General features: G+C 38.4%; 2 protein-coding genes across 4 annotated transcripts in view; both read right to left on the reverse strand.

Moving 5' to 3' along the window:
* Positions 1-2,588, reverse strand: part of bcl2a (BCL2 apoptosis regulator a) — a 130,324-nt gene extending 127,736 nt beyond the window's left edge. The window contains exon 1 of one of the 3 annotated variants that reach the window (XR_009203293.1): positions 1,205-2,538. Coding sequence is in view for 2 of the 3 variants with exons in the window: in XM_058376146.1 (XP_058232129.1) it covers positions 1,205-1,687 (483 nt within the window). In the remaining variant the exon portion in view is untranslated. Of the gene's footprint in view, positions 1-1,204 lie in introns of all 3 variants that reach the window. The other 2 variants (XM_058376146.1, XM_058376147.1) reach the window with 2 other exon arrangements.
* A 916-nt stretch (positions 2,589-3,504) lies between these two features.
* LOC131344136 (cytochrome c oxidase subunit 4 isoform 1, mitochondrial) lies at positions 3,505-24,565 on the reverse strand. The gene is made up of 5 exons (XM_058376148.1): positions 24,406-24,565; positions 17,092-17,191; positions 14,888-15,049; positions 12,904-13,035; positions 3,505-3,729 (listed from the first exon to the last, which is right to left on the reverse strand). Exons 2-5 carry the CDS (start codon positions 17,189-17,191, stop codon positions 3,596-3,598), a joined length of 528 nt encoding a protein of 175 aa, XP_058232131.1. The 5' UTR covers positions 24,406-24,565; the 3' UTR covers positions 3,505-3,595.

Consider the following 24,565-nt stretch of genomic DNA (forward strand, 5'->3'; position numbering starts at 1 on the left):
CTAGGCTAACCTGAGTGGAATCTAGACTCTACTATCCCTGATGCTCATGTCATATTGATAAAAAGACATGAAGGGATAAACATCCCAAAAAACAGTGTAATTTCTAAAGCTGAATTCAAGATTTTCTATAAAATAGGCAGTGAGCAGTGAATTTCTAGGGGATGCTAGAATGGGCAGCCAAAAATTGGTTTGAAAAAATCATGTAAAAGGGCACAAAGCTGTGATGGGCTGCTTCAATTTGAGCTGTAAATTATTCAGCACACAAGCACTGCAGTGCAGGAACCAACATGTCTGTAGAAAACTCTCCGCAAACCCCCATATTCCTACTTATTGGAGAAGAAGAAGAAGAAGAAGAAGAAGAAGAAGAAGAGGAAGAAGAAACACTTTTATTCCTTGCATATTTAACTACAACACTAATGCAATTCCACAATACAACACACAGCAGTAGCTTAGTGTGGTGAAGATCGCAATATAACATCGCTAGGTTAGCTCAGTTAGGTAAGACAACTTGATTTCAGGTAAATTCAGCAATCTCCCTCAAACATCTAGTTAACAATTATGCAAAAATAAATATGCCTTTATAGATGATGTGTAGGTGGGGTTGACACCTCACATGTCCAGGACACTGGTTTGAACCTGTTTCAGTGTTTCAGTCTGTTTGGAGTTTCACAATTTCTCCCCATGTCTGTGGGTTTTCTCCAGGTTTGCCAGTTTCTCCAGCTTCCCAAAAACATGCATGTAGATGGACTGGCTATTATAACTGGCCCCTAGATGCAAATGAGTTTGTGAGTGTGTGTGCATAAGTACCTGAGAATGAATGAATGAATGAATGAATGAATGAATGAATGAATGAATGAATGAATGGATTGGATTTCTGAAAGCAAAGCAAAACAGAAGACATATTTTTTCTAAATAAAAGCTTACTAGAACAGTGAAGCATAAGTAGCAAATGATTCAATCATAGTGGGCGAATCGAAAGAGCACTCCTCACGGAACATGTGTGGAAGGAGCACGTGGAACTGAAAGCGAGATTTCCCATTTTTTCCACAGGGAGGCTATGAGTGCGCATGCGCAAAAGGCATAGGCGCGCACACACCGTTTCTAAGACACTATTACTACAACATTGTAAAGACACCCGAGTATTATATTGAAGCATTGTGTATTTAAAAAGAAACTGTGCCTGTTTCGGTTTGCACGCACTTACCCAGCCTCCATTCTCCCGAATCCAGTTCTGCAATGGCCCGTTCAGGTAATCTGTCATCCAACTTGCTATGTTGTCCACCTGGGACGCCATCTCTTGGTTCACGCTCTGTACGCAAAGGGTGCTACCGAACTCGAAGAAGACCACGATGCGGCCCCAGTTCACGCCGTCCCGAAACAGCTCCTCAATGACGGCGGTGAAGCGGCGCTGCGCCGTGCTGGGAGTAAAGTGCAGCTGGTCCGACATGGCCGCGAAGTCGCGCTGGTACGTCCGCTCGATCTCATCGCCGGCCTCGCGCAGAACGCGGTGCAGCGGTAATAAGGCGCGCGGCCTGCGATCCACAACTTCCGCCGGCGGCGGCTCCCTCAATCCGTCGTCTTCCTCAGCTCCAGCGCGGAACTCCCACACGTAGCCTCGCTTCAAAAGTTTGTGATAAAGATACTTCTCAACGATATCCCGATTGTCATAGGGACTTTGGTTTGCCATTTTTAGACACCGTGAATTGAGCTGACGCGCGGGAGGAATGCGTAATTTCGGAGGAGTCACTCGGAACGCATCTCAGAAACAACCTGAAAACAGTCTGTCGCGGAGTATAACCTCAAAACCAACACGAGATCCATTTTCACGCCGGTCACATCTGTCTCGCGCGTCGATTTTCTTACGATCCCGACGGGGATTGGCGATGACTGCATGGAGCATCAGGCTGAATATTAGGCGAACGTGAACGACAGATCCCGAAGTTGTGTTGCGCAAAGCTGCAGCTGATGAGAGGCGCGCGTTGCGGCGGGACCACCGCGAGCTTCTGTGCGCGAGCGTCCGCCTTCGATCGCAGGCTATGGAGAACGCCCCTTTTTCACCGAGCAAAGTTACAGCTCATTCACAGGCGCTGCTCCAACGCGCTGCTCGTCCGTCTGCGCAAATGCGCAATGATATTTTTTTTTCCCTTAAGGATTTTCAGCTATAAATACGATCCTCAGTTTGATTATAACGAATAATGCGCGCACGGCGAAAATTATTTCTGCTGCATTAGAATTTCACGCTCATTCGGCGTCCCTCTTTAAAAAAAAAAAAAGACGGAAGAGAAATCAGTATGAAGTGAGCGTCACACTACACTAACATCTAGCCGGTATTACATTATAGCATTTGCAGAATTTCTCGGTTAAAACGGTAACGTCAATCGTTGAAGATCCCGACAATGTTGCGGAATTGAAGCTCCGCAGCTTCGCTCATTCACTCTGCTCTCTCTCTCTCTCTCTCTCTCTCTCCCCGTGTGTGTGTAATTGGAGACGCTGTGAACGCGCAGGCTGTTGCTCCTGAGGGCCGGCACTTCCTCTACGTCACCCATTCAATCTTTCGCAGTGGTTACTAGCTGCGGCCAAATCCCTAACGGCCCCTTACTCCTTCAAAGTGCACTAGAAATAGTATGAAATGCTTACATTTTGCAACCTTACACAGCACACTACCTAGTGCTATCCAGCCCTCAAAGGACAATGGTTTACTATTTGCATAGCTTGACCCATCAGTGGACTTGACAGTAGGCCTGTTTGTTTGAGTGTTGTGTTTTTTTCTTTCTTTCTGTCTATTTATAACCCTGGTGTTTATAGTCACGTTTTAATGTGCGGTGCCCAAATTTGAATCGCATAGCCCCGAGTAGTTTAACTTGCAAATAGAGCAGGCTAAACATATTGTGCACACAGAAATACTGCTCCCAGAGCTCTACATACAGTAAAGAGTGAAGAAGCTTATAATAGGAATTCAATAAAGTATGAAGGTTTGAGACTGAACCACTAACAGTTTAGCTGGAAATCAATCAAATGAATTTTATTTAAGGGTGCGGTTCGGCAACACTGTTTGTTTTTTTTTTTGTTTTGTTTTGTTTTTTTATTGTCCATGGTTTATTTTGGTTTACAGAATTGTATTCAAAATAATGTGTCCTCATGCTTTTGCCTGTTTTTTATAGGTTATCTAATATTCTAATAGTTTAATAGTCTTGATGGTCAGGCCACAGACATGTAAATGATTCCTCATGACCTGGATCACATACAGGATTTTCATTCGTGTGTGATACACCCTAATAACACACAGACACACTCCCTAGATAATGGTCCAGATATTTGTATGGTTATGAACAACAAAGGCTTTTTTAAACAACAAAACATTGTGAATGTGCTATCTAAATTATTCACTAAGTACATTTACCATGCTGACCTAATGCTCAAGTGGACAAACCTTGACAGGTATTTTAATTTGAACTGACAAATGGTTTGTGCATTTCCTTCAAAGCAGAAAAATCAAACACACACTCACGTTCCAGTCAGTGTTTATTTGATGTATATTGTTGAATATATTTTAAAGTGGTTAAGATTTCAACCTCAGGTTAATGAAAGAGGGATTTTACTTCCACTGTTTCTTCTCATAGTCCCAGTTCACAGAGAAACCATGCACAGGGTTAACCCTCATGTCGATCATCCTTTGGGTTTGTTTCTCCACCCATTCTGGAGAAAGAGTGTGTGGCACATCACCATACACTGCAGAACAGAGAATGCAGAAGTTAGCTGACCACAGGCAAGTACAATGAGTTAAATAAGGAATAATACAGTCTGTACTGTTATAGGAAAATCATGAATGACAGGGTGGTGTGATACGGCCTGTTACTGTTGTGGTGAAATAGTTTTCCTGTTATAGCACAGTTATTTGCCAACAATTACTTTTTCACAAGAACTGTAACACTGTGGACCACCCACAAGCTAGTTCCTGTTATATCTTTATAACCATTATAAACATTTATTTCCTCAACCCCCCCCCAAACTTAATAAAACAGGGTGCGGCAGAGGAAACGCATGTTTTTCGGACGAGCCAATAAGCAGTAACTAGGGGGGCATATAAGCTCCACCCCTTATTATCAGGTAGTGTAGATGACATGGACTTGTTTGTCACTGAAAATTATTTCAAAAGTGATGATCTGTCTTTCTCTGCCGAGCTATACACCCCACTCCTGAGCTCCCACTGTTTGCCAGTTCCATTGTGACCACTGCCCTACCCCTGGTCGGAGTCTCGTCGCTTGTTGGTGCCCACTGATGCTGTGGATGGATCTGTGTGGACCAGGAGACAGCTATGGACAGAGCCACTTGGGGACTTTCACACCGTCACAGATCTGCCATTACAGCCGTCAGCTTGTGACAGCAAAGAATTAGTGTCTATAATGACCTTAGAAACTACACTGACCTAATAGTTCCTCATGGGCCATTGATTTCTGTTGTAAAAAGGACATTAATCAGTTACAGTTACATTATTTACTGTTTAGTGTCACCCAAATGAGGATGGGTTCCCTTCTGAGCCTGGTTCCTCTCAAGGTTTCTTCCTTTTCCATCCCAGGGAGTTTTTCCTTGCCAGAGGCTTGCTCATTAGGGATAAAATAGTTATTATTTAGTTATTTTTATTTATTTATTTTATTTTATTTTTATTTATTTTTTCCCCTCCCCTTTCTCTGTTTTTCTTCTTTTGTAAAGCTGCTTTGAGACAATGTTCATTTTAAAAATCGCTATACAAAATAAAATTGAATTGAATTGAATCTATAATTGCTGTTCAGCGACTTTTCCAAGCGGGAAGGCCAGATGATTTCTCATCTGTTGTTCTGAACACTTCAACCTTCAGGAATGTTTCCATGATGCCCCAACGACTACGGAAAAAGTGCTAAACAGCAGTTACCACATTTAAAATCATTTTCAACAACAAACACTCGAAGCCTAGCTATTGAAATTGCATCATCTATGCTGCCTGTTAACAAGAGGCGGAGCTTACACACCCTCCTCATTGCTACGTATTGACTGTTTAAAAAACATGCATTTCCTCTGCGGCACACTGTACATTACAAAGAAACTGCAAACCCTTCTGCCTTGAAGACTTAAAAAAACCTACAGGTTACGGGTTAACTCTACCTCTGACAGTTACAAAGCACTGACACTGGAGACTCAGCTATATAGATGATGTGTTAGCAGTTTAGATAACAGCCTGAACGCTAAGACTTTTTTGTTAGAAAATTAATCGTCTGACCAATCCGAATCGAACATTCAACAGCACTGTCGAACATAAAACATGTCTCATTTTTACCAAAACTACAAAACATACAAATGTGTGAAAATAAAACACTGAGAGAAACACAGTACTGCTGATTTCTCAAATCTAATTGGTCGAAATGTGCTGATTAATTTTCTATAGCAGCATCTCTGACAGTAGTGCCAGCTGTAACTCAAGTTTTATTTCAAGTGGATTCCTAATGTATTAGCGTTTCTATAGTAACAGCTTATTCACAGGGACTGGTATGTCAGATGCTGAAATGATCTAAGGCTCATGAAAAGAGGACCAGAAAATATCTTACTTAACAAAGAGAAGCTTGTAATAGTTGATCTGAGCTATAAAGCTTTCTGTAAGGAGACATTTATTTAACATTTATGGAAGGTGGCAGACAGTAAGGTGTTGATCACAGGGAAGCTTTCAAGACAGCACTTTGCACTCACAGTAACATGAAAAGCTGCATTTTCTCTCCGACTCCAGGAGAGAGGTAAAAATCTGGTGAGGTAATGACTTTATAACATACGATGCTTTAACACTGATCAACCATAACATAATTCCACTCACAGGTGACATAATTAACATATTCTCATTACAATGGCACCTGTCATTGAAGTATATATTAGACAGCAAGTCAGTTGTGGAAGTTGACATGTTGGAAGGAGGACAAATGGGTACGCATAAGCATCTGAGGCCAAATTGTGATGGCTAGACAACCGAGTTAGAGCATCAGGTCTTATGGGGTGTTAAAACTTAAGATAAAACTTTATTAATGCAGAAGGAGATTCTTTAAGGACAATCAGTGACAGGGTCATGGGCACCCTGATCACCCAAGACTCAGTGATGCGTACAGGAAGGGAAGGTTAGCCTGTCTGGTTTAATATCACAGAAGAGCCACAGTAGCACATTGCATTACTGTGCTCATTACTGTGCTCATTACTGTGCTCATGCTAACTCCTGTCTAAATACCACAGCACAACTGCAGAGGTCTTGTGGAGTCCATGACATGATGGGTCAAAGCTGTTTGGTACAAGGGGAACTTAAAAAGGTCGTTTTATTGTTATGGTTGATCAGGAACTAACTAGACATTAGTGGAGATTTCAGAACATTAAATGTAAGTATAAATGTTTAACAAGCATGACATGTCATTTATTAATAATAAAAATTGCAACTGGTGTCAAATTGATGTGGTATATGAGAAATATAACTTGCTTGTCATAAGATAAACTTTGTCATAGAAAGAAATTAATGAGCTCCAGGGAAATAAGAAGTTTTTGTCAGGCTGCATTGCTTCACACCACACCACCTCTGCATTAATTAATTGCTATAATAGCATGCCCCGTTGTGTTTAATTCCTTACTTAGAATAAACTATAAAAGTAAATATGATTATCAAAGCAAGAAGCAGAAAACACCCAGAGACAAAATAAGATTCAATGATAATTACAGTTTCCTCATAATGGTTCTTAATTTACATGGAAGTTCAGAACTTCACAAAATGGCTGTTTTGTTTTGTTGTGTGTGTGTCCGTGTGTGTGTGTGTGTGTGTGCGTGTGTGTGTGTGTTTTTAGACAGGAGGCTTTTATATTCTGACAGGTTGGATCAGTGAAAAAGAAATAAAAAGGATTAGACGTCTTCAGCAACTGATATAGACAAACCTACATGGCATTATAATTAGGTAATTCACTTTGATCACTTTTATACTGGAAGTCATTTCTATCACAGTCTTGGTTTAATAAAGGCAAGTTTGTCTAGGATTAATTGTTACAGCGTTCAAAAAATACTTTTTTTATGAAAGGTGTCAGTTGCATCCACATTAAAATATATTTTCTGCATTAAAAATGTCTTCTGTATTCTCATTATATACCATGTGCTTAGTTAATAAGCAGCACCTCAGTCTCATTTTTATTCTCATTTTAATTAAGGAAAACCCAATGGTAAATTATAAAGTAAATTTCCAATTTAAAACAAGTGGCATTCATTAAGCATGCTATTGTGTGCCACATGGCACTAAAATGTTAATTAAGGTGAGCTCACTTAATATGCTAATCATTTTGACATTGCACAGACAAAACGGTCACAAAGAACGGCTTATCCAGCACCGAGTCCAAGTAATAGCTCTGTGAAGGCTATATATATATATTACACTTTGAAAATATCACGCATTTTTGGTGCCTTCTAGAAAGCTGGAGCTAATAATATCTTTGTTATAATTAATCTGGTTCCAGTTCACAGATATTCAAAAGTGTAGGACTCAAAACAAACTCAAAGCCAGTGGAAAAGTGTGTTAGGTGCAGAAAAAAACCTCCACTAAGCAAGAAACATCAACGATAGTGCAATCAAGCTTGGCCTCTAAAGTTTCTATACACAAATTTCAGCAAGCTTCTCTGGATTGGTGACTTGAAGGACACTTTGTATGGACCTGATGGTTGAGTCTGTGGTTGCAGTTGTTTCTTTGACTGATGTGGGTGTGTCATGATAAGGACAGGAATCATTAAAGATTAAATTATAAGCCCTTTTCAAGTGCTTTCTGAAATGAACAAAGATACCGTGATTTTCTGGACAAAAACCTATTGAGAAGTCGAGTGCATTCAGGAACCAGGTGATGTCTCTTGAATGAGAGAAGCAAAACAACACACCATCATATTTAGGTGTTCGATGAAAGTGTTCGTTGGATAGGTAAGGGTTCTTAAAACCCATACGTTTCAACTTTGACCCCTATCTGAAAGGGGATAAACTGGTGGGATGAACTGATTAATCATTCTATATTAAACCTTTTTGTTGTAAGCATGCAATGACATTTCCCGCATTCCGGTTTTCCTTTTAATGTTCCATTCTTCAGAATTCCTCCCCATTCATTTAGGGTCCAGGTGGATTTAGAGATTGTGTCAGGAACATGGGACGTGAGGCGGAAATACACCCTAAGTGAGATGCCAGTACATTGCAAGGCACCATACACGCAAACACACATTCATATACAGCTAAAAATTTATGCCACATTTGGGGCAAAGTTGCGACTTCTAATTCCCCAATTAAAACCGGTAAAAGCCACTGAAACCGCCCCCTCAACTCGCAATTTCAACTCGTCAACTTGGTAGTCTTCTCAACTACCAGTTCCTTCCCCGTGTACAGATCAAACCTGCCATGCACACTGTGTTACATTCAACGTAAAGTCCCCTTCTCTATTTTTAAATTTGTTTATAAGAGCATTTGCTTTGGATCACTTAATACACAGACACAGTAACTCGGGTCATATTAATCACTATTTTGAGAAGGTAAGCAGGAGTTATCACTAACTTTAGCCTTGCTTGTCTGGTCCTAAGCAGCTTGCAGTTGTTGCTATGCTGCAATTTAAGTCCAATATAAGTCCGCTATAATGGAACAGTACCAGTAGCCACCCAGTCCTGTAACTGTAAAAGAGTGGTTAAAGCAGCTGTTTATGAGTTTTATGATTTCTGACATAGCAAATAAAAGACATGTTTACATGGAGGCATCAGCGTTTCAGTTTTTTTCGCACAGCAATAGTCTCAAAGTGGGAAATTACATTATTAAAACTTGAATATTACCACTTCACAAGGCATTACGAATGCAGCATTAGAGTGGATAAACCACCACATGTTTTTGGGAGGAGGAAGACAACCAAATAACCTGTAAGAAATCTACACAGACTCAGAGAAAATATCAGACTCAGCACAAACAATATAAACAGACCTTTGAACCCTGGGGTTGTGAGGCAGCAAAGCTTCCCACTATATCCACTTCCCACTGCCAGGTATTGAAAATGCATTTAAAAAATTATTATTCAGATATGTTTTTAAAAATGCATGTGAGAATAAAGTTGCACTAAACACTAAATCTTTCTTTCTGTTCTGAAAGTAAATACTGAAAATGGTCTCAAAATGAATATATGTTTTGTTTTGAAATGTTGTTTTCCATACTTTGTATTTGGAATATTAGAGAAAAAAAAAACAGCCTTGAATATGTATATTAATATATGGAGCTCAGAAAGCAATTAGTAACAAAGTTGTCACATCATCTAGAAAGGAAATAAAACGAGGAATAAAAGAAACTGTGTGAAATCCCCTAAATACCCCACCACATACACATACACACCACAACACATGCATCACACATCAGCTCTGTCAGCAAAACAGAGATAAAGAGCTATTAATTTGTCCTAACAGATGCTGCACCTGATGAAGTATCTAATCCATCTTCTCTTCTGAACAGAAAACAGGAATGGAATAAACAAATGAGGAAGAGTGCAGCCAAAGGGAAGAACACCACCACCGCTACAGTACCATGATATAGAATCTATATACACACACACACACACACACACACACACACAGCCAAACGTTATGTAAAACTGAAACTGAGCCACATACTTTTATCACTGAGTCAGGTATTATTTTGAGCCAATTGGAACCCATTCTTCAACATTTCTTTCATCTGAGCGCAAGCCTTCAAGTCTGCATGTCTAAGTCAACACGAGACGAGTGCTTAATGCCTAATGAGGTGCATTCCTTCGCTTTTCAAGTTCCAACATGAAGTAGACAGCGTGGGAAATACCCCATTCTTAACTGACTTTTGGACTGAATGTTTTCCCTTCTCTTCTTTTCCTCCCCTTTAACTCTGACTCAAAACGTATCTATAATGCTCTTCTGTTTAGCAATTTTCTTCTTCATGTTCTCTCACTCTCTCTCTCTCTCTCTCTCTAATAGGGTTGTATTGCAGAGCCATAATCTGTGTCTGTATAGTGCTCCAAATAACAGTGCTCCAAGTAACCGTGAAGTGGGCGTGCCTTGAACCAGAAAGGTTGTCTTTCTTTATTTTGATTTTTGAGCCTATTACTATACCCTAAGAAACACACTGGGGATAAAAGGAAATGTAGGAATGCTACCACTCTCAGTGAAGATTGATTTTAACAGATCCTCCACCTCATCCACATCACTTGAAGTCATAAACAGTCTCAAATAAAGAAAGTTTTTTTTTTTTAAATTACCGCTCACACAGTTATGTCTGTACAGTATCTGCCCAGGATATTTTATAAAGAATTTACTCTAGACAAACCTGTAGCTTTATTTAAAGACATATTTAAGCACAACCATGGTCTGGTAGTTACTAAGGATGAGTAAATGAACACAGTATGTTTATGTTACTTAGCATGGTCTTTATTTCTGGCGTAAGCTTCATTACACTGCTCATGCCTGCTTGAAAGAAAATTTCTCACCACCATTTTATGTCGCATCCCAGTCCTGACGCACTTCGAGTATCAGTTCATTCAGTATAATGTACTCGTATTCAGTTACAACCCGACTCTCTACACTCCTGTTCTTTTCCACTGCAGTGTTCTTTTCTCTCCTGACTTCCTTCCTCAAAGAGCCTAGGCCTACGAGACCTACGAGAGGTGGGAGATGCAAGTCTCAGCTGCATCCGACGGTGGCTCTAAATCACATGCACCCCCGATTTCTTTCTTACTCCCAGCACATACACAAAAGCTTTTTGCTCCGACATGCTCATTATCAACTGCTCACCATCAATCAAGCACAAGATAGCCTTAGAAAGAGTGGAGGTGCCAGTTCGGGGGTCTGGGGATTTTCTTAAATGAAGTCTGAGTTCAAACACCTAAATCTTTAGCTTTCTCAGTCCCATTCTGTTTCTGGAAGCAATAGCCAGCAACCCAGCACTGTCCAATTACTGAGTCTGAGCACAAAGGACTGGCTGCCAGACACAGAGACTCTACTGCAGGTGAAAAAGCTTACATGATTCCCCCTTCTCCAACCTCTTTCACAGTTTACTTGCTAGATTAACTGAAAAAGTCTATATATATTTATATATATATATATATATATATATATGAAGAAAAATCCAGGAAGTAACTGCAGTTGAATACAGTAACAATAGAGGATGTAGTTTAAAAAAGAGCATACACCTGGTTTCCAGAGAAACAGGACGTTTCAGAGAAAAGTCGTTCATTGTCTGTGCAAGCAAACTGATTCTGAGGCTGTAGGATATGAAACAAGACAGTCTATGAGACCTAGTACAGATTTAGCAATGAACAAACTGCAACTTCCAGGAAATCTCTGGAATATCAGCTGCTTAACAAAGTAGGTCAGGGTACAACAACAAAAATTAAAGGACAGTGACTTCAGTAAGGCAATGGAAAAAAGGAAAACATACCTGTATTTTATAACTAATCTACAAATATAAAGAATTCCAGGAACTTTTCAAACAGCTTTTCTTCTAAAAAGCACATAAGATTCCATTAACCTTTTATTGCAATGGTTTAATTTATAGTTTACTAATAGTCACATTTAATGGATTTACAGTTTGCTCCAGAATTATTTTGCCTTCATAAAGGGGAAAAAAGATTAATAACAATTAAAGAGGCAACAATTTCTCCAGGGACCACATTTGGAGATTTGCAGAAGATTTAGTGGTCCCAAAGTCTCCAAGTTAGACACCAAATCCACGCCAACAAATTGCTTGGACAGTGTTCCAGAGGAAAAGTTTCTTTCATCAGAAATGTATGTGCCTGGAGTTCAGGATTTAATGCTCAATGTGAAAGCTATTATTTTTTGCCAACATTCAAGGTGGCTATGATGTTACAGAATAGGTTACAGAATAGTAGAAGAGGTTACAGAATAGTAACTAATCCATACTGTTAAATATGGTGGAATATCTGTTTATATATATATATATATATATATATATATATATATATACATATACATATACATTTGATTCAATATAAACTTTCATGTTTATTTTTTATTGTATATTATTATGTTCTAAGAATTTATAATCTATAACCTCTATTTTCCTGTAAAGCTGCATTCTGACATGTGCATTGTAAAAGTGTAATACAAATAAAATTGATATTGAATGATATATATTAAAACCTAGATAATATTATTATTATCATTTGTCCCGCCGCCACCATATGTGGGTGAAGTTTGCATGTTCTCCCTGTGCCTCGGGGGTTTCATCCTGGTACTTCGGTTTCCTTCCCCAGTCCAAAGACATGCACTGTAGGCTGATAGGCATCCCTATATTGTTAGTAGTGTGTGAATGGGCGTGTGAGTGTGTGTGATTGTGTCCTGCAATAGACTGGCATCCTCTCGAGGGTGTACCATACCTACGTGCCCAGAGTCTCCTAGCATAGGCTCCAGGTTCCCATAGACCCAGTCGGATAAGTGGTGTAGAGAATGGATGGGTGTATGTATTATTATTTGTAGATTTTTAAAAATATTTTATATTCACAGCATTTAGCAAATGCCTTGTTCCAGAGTGGAAAAGCTCTGGAGTCTCCATCAAACACACATTCTAATATTAGTTTATGAGGTCAGGGACTAAAAATACAATCAGGCCAAAAAAAAACCCTTTTGGGGAGTTTAGTGCAGTATGAAAAGAAAACAGAAACACAAAATAATGATTTTTGTAGAAACTAGATGAACAAATTGAAGTAATTTGAAGTGCTTCATAGTACTAATGAGGTACGATCCTCTTCTTTATTGTTTTTACAATATTATTTCTACCTCACTTTATATCCTCACAAGTTCAAGTGGAGTCTGATGTCGCTGAATCATATGAAACGTAAATTAGGCGAGAAGGATGTATTATACCCACCATAAAAACGCTGCCACAATACCACCAGGCCTGTGAAGCCAAGGAAAAAGAAGACCCCTCCCATCACTGTCTTCCACTCATCAGATCCCTGCCTCATCTCTGCATAGCTCAGCTCATATGTGAGTCTATACACTGTGCAAAAAATACAAGAACACTTGTACATTAATAACATCTATTCAATTTCAAACATCAACCAGAAAAATCACACAAATTTTATTATCCTACAGCATAGTGTATGCTAAACAGAACGTAAACAGCTATTCTAGGGAGTGTTATGATTGCTATCAGGAATGTGGGTAATACTGCCACGTGGTGGTTAATGTAGTGCAACACAACTCTTTATTGGTTTGTTTTATCCAATCAAATTGGACTCTGATGGATTAAAATGTGTTTACATCAGCATACTGCTCCACAGACAATGCTCAATATCATCAATATGATTAACGAAATTAAAATTTTAAGGTTATTGTTTATTGATCCCGGTGACCCCATCTTGACGTGTCTCCAACTTGCTTCAATGGAAAATTCGACTTGCAAGTGAGTTCCAGTTTCATTTACTTTTATACAAATTAAGTTCAGTCAATTTTCCCAAAAGCACCATTAATACAAGACACTACAGGAAAATAGGGTTTACTGACTGATATCACAATGAATGTTTCCTCAGTTGATTCTCAGCTAATGCTTTATGAGTTCTTTTAGTATTTGAGGTTTATTTTTCTACAAATCTTTACAAAATAGTTTGCTGGAATTTCTTTATTAATTGTTTGTCATCCAGCAACAGAGACTTTAAGATTTTAAATATCAAAAATGTTGAAATATTGTATATCATAAAGCAAGTTTTTCAGGATTATACCACATGACTGTGACTGTGTTAAGTGGGCGGAGCTGAAAGCGTTCACTAAATGATCAGTCCTGGGTGTATAGGATTTCTGTTGACATTTTCTTATTACGACACTGAAAGTGAAGATATTTTTCGATATGTTTGCTCCTTAACTAAGCAGTTTATCCAAAAATTGACCGAAATTAAGTTCTTAACTTTTATAGAATGTGTTTAATACAGGAGTGTCCAGTCTTATCCGGAATGGGCCGGTGTGAATGCAGGTTTTCATTCCAGCCAAGCAGAAGCCACACCTGAATTCTACTGAAAGCCAAGATCAACTGATTAAACAGCTGGAATCAGAGGTGTCTCCTGCTTGCTTGGAATTAAAACCTGCACACACTCTTAAACACATTCTTTCCGGATAAAACCAGGCACCACTGATTTAATGGAGCATGCGTGCTCTTGATTAACAATTATCATTGGCTTTTAGAAAATAATACACAAATTCAAGACTACAGCTCAAACATTTTTGAGCACTTTCTTATATTTTCTTACATTTTAATTCACTATTATTACCACAGGTCAAAGAAACTGGTACAGAATAGCAGTTTTTGTGGAATTTATTAGCTGGTCTCTCTTAAAAATTAAATAAACTATAGGAGTAGAACACTTGGAGGGAAAACTCAAGCCTAGATATGAAATACTGTTTGCTAAGTTGTGTAAGTTTTGTTTTTCATTGTCAAGCAAACTATTTCTCAGCCCACTATATGTAATAAATAATTTCACTTAACTATTCTTTTAGCAATTAAAATGATTTCATTTATAAAAAAAAAAAAAAACTAAAATATACAGTGTATATTTTATACAGCACACATGACTAGAGCAAGTCATTTTAAGTGATTCCTCTGAATATTCTGAACATTTTATGTGAAACATAAAGGCTTTGCTTTACTACAAAACTTTATTTAGATATAAGGCGTTAAAGCATTAAGCATTAAAGCCGCACCATATTATCTTTGTAGCAAAGCAAAATATATCTCTAGCATCTCTTCATCAGAGCAGGCCCCAAGGTCGAATGCACTGCCTGTGCTGTCAACCAGCTTAAACAAACCGTCGGATTTGAGTTATTTTAATCACACACAAACAGAGACAGGTCATATTTACGTGCTAGTTTCTCCTCCTTGGTGAGGTTCGTCCATGACTCCTTCTCTTTCTCCTTCAGCTTCTTCTGCTCAGGAGTGAGATTTCTGACGAATGGAATATCAGGCAGTGGTGTATCCAGACGGTTATTGTACTGAGGAACACTGCAGTCAATCACATCCACACCTACGAGTGAAGAATCACACAGACAGTAACTCATCAGCAGGCTGATCATTTCAATCAAACATGGATGGCAAAAATCTGTGGCTAAGCAGTGCCCCCTACTGGGGAAAGTGTGTGTAAATACCTGGATTACACGATTGTATTGTTACTTAATTTACAGTTTACAAGATTTTAATAAAGGTCACTGAGCCATTTTAATGGTCACGAAATACTTAATTCATGACGAGTATAGTATTTTCAAATGTGTGACGCAGAGAAATCAACTGAACTAGACCAGAGGAACAAAAGCTTTGAAATGATCGATAATATTATTATTTCAGTCTAATGATAGAATGATGATGTGATTCTCAATGAGAATAGATTTTGCCTGGGAATTAACTGGAGGCTATGTGTTTAGTATAATGTTCCACAACATTATGCAATGAGTTGCCACGACTTTGATATTTAGCTTGTGGCTTTAAAAATATTAAACCACGACCTCAGCATAGTAATTTGTGGCCGTGCCTTCTGTGAGAAGTAGAGCACTCTGAGACATGCTGCTACATGTAAATAAGCCGTGCTTAGATTATTTTCCAACCACAGCGAAGTTTGCCATCTATTACAATTTTTTATTTGTTAAGGAATGACGTGTTTCCCTGTGAATGAGATGTTACTACTGATACTATAGCATTAGAGCAGATTAATATAAAGCTGAGATTTGAATTACATCAGAGCTGCTGTTCTGGGAAATTAATCAACACTTTTTGACCAATCAGAAATGAGAATACAACAGTGTTGTGATGTAATAAAAATAACCATTTTATCACCTGAGAGGCTATGTATTAATGTACGTAATAGCAATTATGCATAATGATGTCAGGCTTGCAGGAGTGCAAAAGAGTGAACTTAAATAGGGGGGAAAAAATGAAAAGCTTGGAAAGGGAAAAATTGGGGAAACATTCTCTGTCAGGAATCAGCTGTAAACACAAGAGAAGGTACATCTGCACATGTCAAGGTAAACAAGACTAAGACATAATCAAAAACTAGTTGAAAAACTGGCAAGGGTCAGGCGATGAATATACAGTATGAACTAGGGTGTTTATATGTGTCACATTAACACACACAACTCAGACAGCCATACTGTACCTGCACCTCTATCTTACCTTCCGACCTCAAACTGTGAGTTTTTGTGCTTATATACAATTAATGTATAGTTTCCATCTGCACTGACTGTAGCATTGGTTATTTATTTATCATTTGTTTGCATCAATACACCAAGGCAAATTTCTTATATATGTAAAAACCCACAGTACTGGCAATACAGCTGATTCTGATTCTGATCCAGCAAGTGAATACAAAAAGAGTCAAACCTGAGAGACTAACAGTAATTCAAAGGCTGGGTGATGACTGGAACACAAAGACACATAGCATGTACTAATGTGTGTGTGTGTGTTCAGAGTCCTTATAAGCTATGGAAATGTGCTGTGAAGGTGACCGAGTCCAGGTTTGTGTAATCAGTAGTCTGGTGAGTGTGAACGTGAGAGAGTCTGAGTGTTGCAGTCCATGTTTGTAGGCCGCACTACATTCTGGAAAGTGTAGTCGAATGTCAGTTCCACCATCGACATGTAATACTGTCTACCTTCAACAGTAATGGTGAAATGGCATGACATGTTAATGCAGACTGTTATTTATACAAAGTTTACTTAAAAATCATTTTCATGAACAAATACTGTACAACAACAACAAAAAAGCAATATACCTACATACCACTAATAATTTTTATACACTTTATATTTTTAAACACTAATAATAATAATAGTTCCAGAAGACTACATTATAATAGAAATTGTCTGGAAGATCCTGCACTTATTATTTTTAAAGGATACTGAGATATTTGTACCACTGTATGTACACTGTGGGATGATTTTACTTTGACATTTGAGAGCTTAGTAAAAGTAAAACTTATAAAAGTAAGTCATAGAGAGAAGATATCTTTGGATCTAACGCTCTGAAACACAGCAGGTGTGTATATATAAAGTGTGAGTGTGTGTATAAATGACTCTCACTGTGGCCGTGTGAAGCCAGAGCTCTAGTCGAGGTGGACAGGCTCCTCCATAACGCGTTCTCAGCCCGCAAACCACGAAGCAGCACACGGGAGGAGAGCATCTAGAGCACAATATTAACAATGAGTTTTGTTTATTTAAAAAAAAAAAGACAATTCATATTAAATTGTGTACAGTATGAATGAACACGAGAGACTAGAGAAGTAACTGCTATTTGATTTTAATACCTTATAACCTTTAATTTAACTTTAAATGACTGATAAATATTCTTGAACCCCATAACACATTTTTACAAATATTAGTTTAAAAAAGGTCCAAAAAAAGAAACTTTTTTCATGCTTTATTATAGTGTCAGGTAAGCAAACCCTGGAGGCAGGATGCAAGTACAAGACAATTTAATAAACAACACGTAACAATCCACTATGCAGAAACAAACAGAGCAGAAACACACACAAATACCAAAAAAAGTGACACAAAAAACAAAAAATATAGTCACAAAAATAATGATATGCAAAAAAAACAGGAACTGCAAAAATACAGAAACATACAAAATCACAGAAACCAGAAAAGTCCGAACCGTAACCCAAGCATCGTCGATTAGTGTCATATAGTGTAGAGTACTGCTACTGAAAATTGCAATTTATAAAACTGTATAGCATATATAGATCAAAAAATCCTGCTATTCAGAGTCTTCCAAAAGAGTCTAGTTCCTCTGAAAGCTTTTCCTTAGCGTTTCTCTTCACCAGTGGCTGCATTATTATGGAATTAATTCTACAGCCAGATTTCTGTAAAGCTTGTTGTAACTATTTCTACTGTTAGAATCACTATACAACTAAATTTAACTGAAATCCAAGAAAAACTGAAATGAAGTGAGCACATGTTGAAGATTATGGTGTTGTGCTAGTAAACAAAGACATTTATTTATTTATTTATTTATTTACTTACTTACTTACGTGCTTATTTATTTATTTATTTATTTATTTATTTATTTATTTATTTATTTATTTAAAAATCAATTCGAAATTTAGCTCTTTTGGTCTCTGACTTTAGCAGCCATAAAATTCTCCATTCATAAGTGTTCAGAAGCCTGTGATTATATATTGTATATATTAATACTAGTCGTAGTAGTAGTAGTAGAAGTAGTAGTAGTCATAGTAGTAGCAGTAGTAGTAGTAGAAGTAGTAGTAGTTGTAGTAGTAGTAGAAGTAGTAGTCATAGTAGTAGTAGTAGCAGTAGTAGTAGTCATAGTAGTAGTAGAAGTAGTAGTAGTCATAGTAGTAGTAGTAGTAGTAGTAGTAGTAGTAGTAGTAGTAGTAGTCATAGTAGTAGTAGAAGTAGTAGTAGTCATAGTAGTAGTAGTAGTGGTTAGTCAGTGAAGTAGTGGTAGTAGGTAGTCTGGTGCTAGTAGTGGTAAGGTTGGTAGTAGTGAGTCATGGTAGTGGTCATGGTAGTGGTCATGGTGGCATAGTGGTGGTAGAAGTGAGTAGTGGTCATGCAGTGATGTGGTAGAAGTAGTAGTGGTTGCTGGTGGTGGTGAGAGTGGTGGTCATGGTGGTGGTGGTGGTCTGGTATGGTGGTGGCGGTGGTAGTGGTCATGGTGGTAGTGGTGGTGGTGGTGGTGGTAGAGTGAGTGGTGGTAGTGTAGTGGTCATGGTGGTGGTGAGTGTAGTGGTCAAGGTGTGGGTGTGGTGGTGGTAGTGGTAAGGTGGTGGTGATGGTGGTGGTAGTGGTGGTAGTGGTGGTAGTCAGTCATGGTGGTGGTAGTGGTGGTGGTGGTGGTAGTGGTAGAGTGGTGGTAGTGCCAGTAGTGTGGCAGTTGGTGGTGGTGGTGAGAGTACTGGTAGTGGGTCATGGTGGTTGGTAGTGAGTAGAGTATTAGTGGTCGCCAGTAGTCTAAGAGTATTGGTGTTAGTAGTAGTAGTCATAGTATTAGTCATGGTGAGTGAGTCCGTAGTAGGTGCTAGTAGTAGTCATGGTAGTAGTGGAAGTAGTGGTTGTGGTGGGTAGAGTAGTGGTAGTGGTAGTGGTAGAGTGGTAGTGGTGGTCATGGTTGTGGTAGAGTGGTAGCGTCATGGTAGTGGTAGTGGTAGTCATCATGGTAGAGTAGTAGTCAGTGGTAGTAGTAGGTAGTGGTGGTAGTGGGTAGTAGTAGTGGTACAGTAAATAGTCATAGTAGTAGTAGTAGTCATAGTAGTAGTAGTAGTAGTAGTAGTCATAGTAGTAGTAGAAGTAGTAGTAGTCATAGTAGTAGTAGTAGTAGTCATAGTAGTAGTAGAAGTAGTAGTAGTCATAGTAGTAGTCATAGTAGTAGTAGTAGTAGTAGTAGTAGTAGTAGTAGAAGTAGTAGTAGTCATAGTAGTAGTAGTAGCAGTAGTAGTAGTAGAAGTAGTAGTAGTCATAGTAGTAGTAGTAGTAGTAGAAACCATATTTATGTCAGGCAACAAAAACGGCAACAGTATCAGTGAATGTTTTTATTAAAAACAAGGACAAAACATCAGGTGATATACAAACAGGTATTCAGAGAACTAGACTATGATCAGGAAAGGAGAAAAATAACAAGGGTCAAAACCAGAATGAGCAAATAGGAGGCAAAGGTTTGGTATGTCAGATGTGTGAACAGAATCAAACTAATACTTCACATAGTTTCGCAGATTGGGAATCATATCATGGTACTGAACCTGAGACTAACTGTAGGAGGTGGTGTGAGTTCTGTTGCACTGAAACGTTGGCACGCTTCCTGTGAATGTGAACACAATTTGTATTCGGGTTCACACTTGTTCAGGAAGTGCATCGTCAGATTTATCATTAGACAGCATCACTGGATTCCACAACACACGTGTAGAAACACAAAATACAGTGGGTGGCATTGTGTTCTCCATGTATGTTTGTAATGACATAAGATGAAGGCAAATAGGGTTAGACAGAATCAAGTGAGTCTGCATCCAAAGCAGCTCTGCACCAGGAACAATCGCATTCAGATATGGACCAGAGCAAACATGCAACAGGTGAACACCACCTGAGTGCTGTGAGCCTGGTTATATATGTGTAGAAGTGAGTGGTCCAGTTGTGTGCAATCACTAATCGGGTGAACTAGTGCTGCGTCCCAATTAGCCTACTAGCCGACCTAAATAGTGACCGAGATTAGTGTCCCAAATCATATGTTGAAATGAGTATCCCAAAGGTAAGCAGATGGTCTACTATTTCTGGGAAAGTGTGGACAATTTTTCATTTAATGTTACCCACAACTCCTTACATGAGTGAGGAGGAGTTTTGTTATTGTTTACTCTGCAGAATTCAACCTACAAACGTCTGCAATGCATCTTCATGAGTATATTTTAGACGGGTGTAAATTATATTTGGAAAAATGAATCAAAGGAATGGTAAATTAAGTTATATAGTATAAATTACACCGACCAGGCATAACATTATGACCACCTGCATAATATTGTGTTGGTCCCCCTTTCGCTGACCCATCATGCACTGTGTATTCTGACACCTTTCTATCAGAACCAGCATTAACTTCTTCAGCAATTTGAGCAACAGTAGCTCGTCTGTTGGATCGGATCACACGGGTCAGCCTTTGTTCCCCACATGCATCAGTGAGCCTTGACCACCCATGACCCTGTCGCCGGTTCACCACTGTTCCTTTTTTGGACCACTTTTGAAAGATACTGACCACTGCAGACCGGGAACACCCCACAAGAGCTGCAGTTTTGGAGATGCTCTGATCCAGTCGTCTAGCCATCACAATCTGGCCCTTGTCAAATCATTACGCTTGCCCATTTTTCCTGCTTTTAGCACATTGACAAGATCCACAAGAAGAGTAAACACTTTTAGAACATAGTATACGTAGGTGAATTGGGAAGCAATGTGAGTCCATGGTGGCTATGTTTGTAGTCAGAGGTGCGTTCTGGAAAATGGAGTCAGATTCAGAATTCAGTGTTGCCATGACACGTATGTATTATTTATATTTTAACATATAGCCTAATTAGTTTCTATGCAATGGTTTTGCTTTTACCTGACAAAATATCTCAAACAGTTTGGCACAGTGTCACATGTCACATTAAAGCTACTGACGATTGTTGAGCTACTTTTATACACCACTGTACTTTTTATTTTTATTTTTAAATAAGGACAAAGGATAGATCATGCAGCTGGATCATGTTTCCAGGGCGCAGTTTATTTTTGATATACACAATGCTGACCACGTGGTTTACTCTGGAATGGGCACAGGTCTATAACAAAATGCTCCACTCTTACAGTGTAGAAGTAACACAAGATTAAATCAGATAAATAAATAAAGAACTGAATAAATAATACTGAATGAACACCTACAGTGCCCAAATAACTGCTAGAGTTTAACTAAAATTTATGTCATAAGGGTCACAATGTGAGTCACAATTTGTCACAATACACTTTTCATGGATATCAGGATATGTTTTCACGTATTTTTGAAGGGTTTTTTTTTTTTACAAACTTAATAAAAGCACTAGCTTGATATTAAGATGTTATAATTTATGTTTATAACTGTAAAATGTACAATTTTAGATTTTTAACCTTTTTTTTCATTTCAGTGACAAACCTATTGTTTCCATAAATAGATCAATAAAAATAATATATTTAGATAAAGATATAGATAAATAAAAAATATTTTTTTACACATTAAATAAAGCCTGCACATTATAATTTATATTGAATAACTTGATAAATCTCACTAGAATATCTCTGAAAAATCTGAAATATCATTTCATCATTGTCCAATGGAGAGGAACTGCGAAAGTGTAATGTTGTGCAGGAACAATCCAGTTTAGCAAACTATCACAAAAAGTTAATTATTTCCTGGCCCCACTGACCATAGTACCCCATATTACTATACCATATTAGATATATGTAAACATAGCTGCATCTTAATCTTCCTAGTTCAGTAATCAGTGCACTAAACATAGAGTCGGCCATTTTAACCAACGGAACATTTGCTCCCTAAAAAATCCCACAATACACTGCAAAAAAAACAGTGAACATTGATGTTTACTATGTCCTCTCGAAATGACTTCATATTTTCTGAAGCTTCTCGGTTTAAAAAATGGCAGCTGAACTCTCAGCCAACTTCGCCTCCAAATGTAAGTAGATTGTTGTCATTATTGTAGCTCTCAAATAATTACTTACCTTAACAATTTTTTTTACTGTATTTGAGATTCTATATACAGGATTTGAGTCTAACTTAAGTTTTTAATGATTTTAAAAAAATCACTAGCTAGCCTACGATCCTGCTTGAAGTACCAGGACAGAAATGATTTTCATAAAAAATAAAAAATGTCCTGCTTGTTGATATTAAATGTGATGTTTTACAATGCGAGTACACAGTCATGTCACCTGACAATTAAATTATCAGTGTCATAGGGTCTAGTGGTCCTTACCAGTGCCCCAAACTTGCCAAGCTAAGGAGCTGATTGAGACACATCCATATTGTTCATTTTTCAGAGGCGTAACATTATTTTTCTGCAGTTCATTATTAGCTAATGATAGCTATTGATATCACATTTTTACCACTCGCATGCTTTATAAGACATAGCCTAATGGTAGCTGCGATTTTCCGTAGCTTGCTACACAACAGACAACTGTTATTGTAAAGACATCCGTGTCTTTTATGCCAGATGGGGATTCTCTTCAGTTCTTACACAGATCCCTCTTATACAGTCACTGCAATAAAGTCATAGGGTGTAACCTGACCTGATCTCATTCGGACAGTCTGGATATGACTTAAATTGGTAGCATGTTCTCTTAATATCCCTGTGGGTTTTATCTGGGTTCTCCGGTTTTCCTCCAACATCCCAAAAATATGTCTGTAGGTGGACTGTTTATGCTCAGTTACCCTTAGATAGTGTGTGAGTGAGTGTAGCGTAGTGAATGTCGTCTCATCAAGGATCCACTGCAATCGGCTGATCAGGATAAAGCTGTCACTGAAGATGAATGAATGAATGAGTGAATAAATGAATGAATGAATGAATGAATATATATTTAATAACCATATTTCCTGATTCAGAACTAAGACTAACACATCAGAAGAATTTGGGGGGAAAGGTCAAAGATTTTACTATAGGCTTGTTTGCAGCACAATGAATGTTGTCCCTGGTACAAATAATCGTGATGAAAATGCACCTTGCTTTTTCACATTTTTATTTCACATTTTACATTGCAAAGCCAAAATCAAATACGTGCCAAAACTGTAGTGTACTCGAGTTATCATATTCATTCAGCACTGAAGGAGTTCGTTGTTGTTCTTGTTATTCGTGCCACATTCCGTAAATTGCTGGTGCATCACATCACACCATATAGTTTGTTGTTTATTATCATACTTGTTCCAAGTCCTGACTTGTTGCCTTACTAGTATTGTCTTTTAAAACACTTGTCGGTGTTCATGACGAGAACGCGCACGATGCTCGTGCCCTGCATCACATGCTCAGAGACAGGAGAGTGTCTGGCAGTTCAAACGCGAGTCGACTCTTTTTGGAGAACTCTTTTAAACGAGTCAGGTGAGTCGATTCGCAGCCAGGACTCGATATGTAAGTACGAGGTGTAAAATCAACGCATGTAGCCTAACCTACTAATTAAATTGGAAACTGGAAAATGAAATGGTAGTTTAGGACAGACATAAATAAATGCCATTTTTAGACAAAACGACATAAATGAGTGCCATTTTTAGACAAAACGACAGTATAAAATAGCTAGTGTCAGTTACAGTCTCTGTCTACTCCAGAGGAGAACCTACTCGACACGAACGGCTCATTAAAGGAAGAACGTAATGATCACGCGCAACAAAACAACCCAGTGCGCAACATTATAGATTTGTAGCTTCAATGTCCCCAGAATGACCCTAAAAACCCCAGATGACCCTTTAAGACGATCAAAACCGACGTGAATTAGATAAGGTTAATTATCAAGAGGTGACACACACCCAGCTCACTGCGTAGTAACATAAATCATAAACTAGGTCATGCATTGAATAGAACAGGTCGTTTTTAAATATGTTATTTAGGATGATCTCGTTAAGAAAAAACATGTTTATAGAGCTTCCTCGTTTTAAATCGTCTGTTAGTAGAGCAGTTAAAAAAAAGTGGGTGACGCATCAGGTGAACTAATACTCAGACACAATAATAATAATAATAATCATCATCATCATCAGTTCTGCAGTTTCACCCTGCGATTACAAATACCATTAATATGCAAGAATTACTCTACAGGGTGTACATTTACTACCATTAAAGAGGATGCATTCAATGGCAGGTTACAGATAACTGAATACTGATTATTAGTTACCTTTATTAGAGAAGATGAGCGCTTGCTGAACTTGTCTACGTGCTGTAAGTGCAGGCGCGCATGGGTCTCTACTCGCACGCGCCTGTTAGAATAGAGCAGGTGCTGTCCGCTAGAGCCTCTGTCAGCCAATCAGAGGCGATGAAACGGCTGGCGCGCGCCC

Source organism: Hemibagrus wyckioides, linkage group LG23 (assembly GCF_019097595.1).
Source record: "Hemibagrus wyckioides isolate EC202008001 linkage group LG23, SWU_Hwy_1.0, whole genome shotgun sequence".
NCBI lineage: Eukaryota > Metazoa > Chordata > Actinopteri > Siluriformes > Bagridae > Hemibagrus > Hemibagrus wyckioides.

What these genes read in the sequence shown, in the direction of transcription:
- LOC131344136 (XM_058376148.1), bottom strand. Translation starts at nt 17,191, where the DNA reads ATGCTCTCCTCCCGTGTGCTGCTTCGTGGTTTGCGGGCTGAGAACGCG. An exon ending in TCTGGCTTCACACGGCCACA is followed by an intron (nt 15,050 to 17,091) that starts GTGAGAGTCATT and finishes CTTCACTCGTAG; the next exon opens with GTGTGGATGTGATTGACTGC. An exon ending in CAAGGAGGAGAAACTAGCAC is followed by an intron (nt 13,036 to 14,887) that starts GTAAATATGACC and finishes TTTTTTGCACAG; the next exon opens with TGTATAGACTCACATATGAG.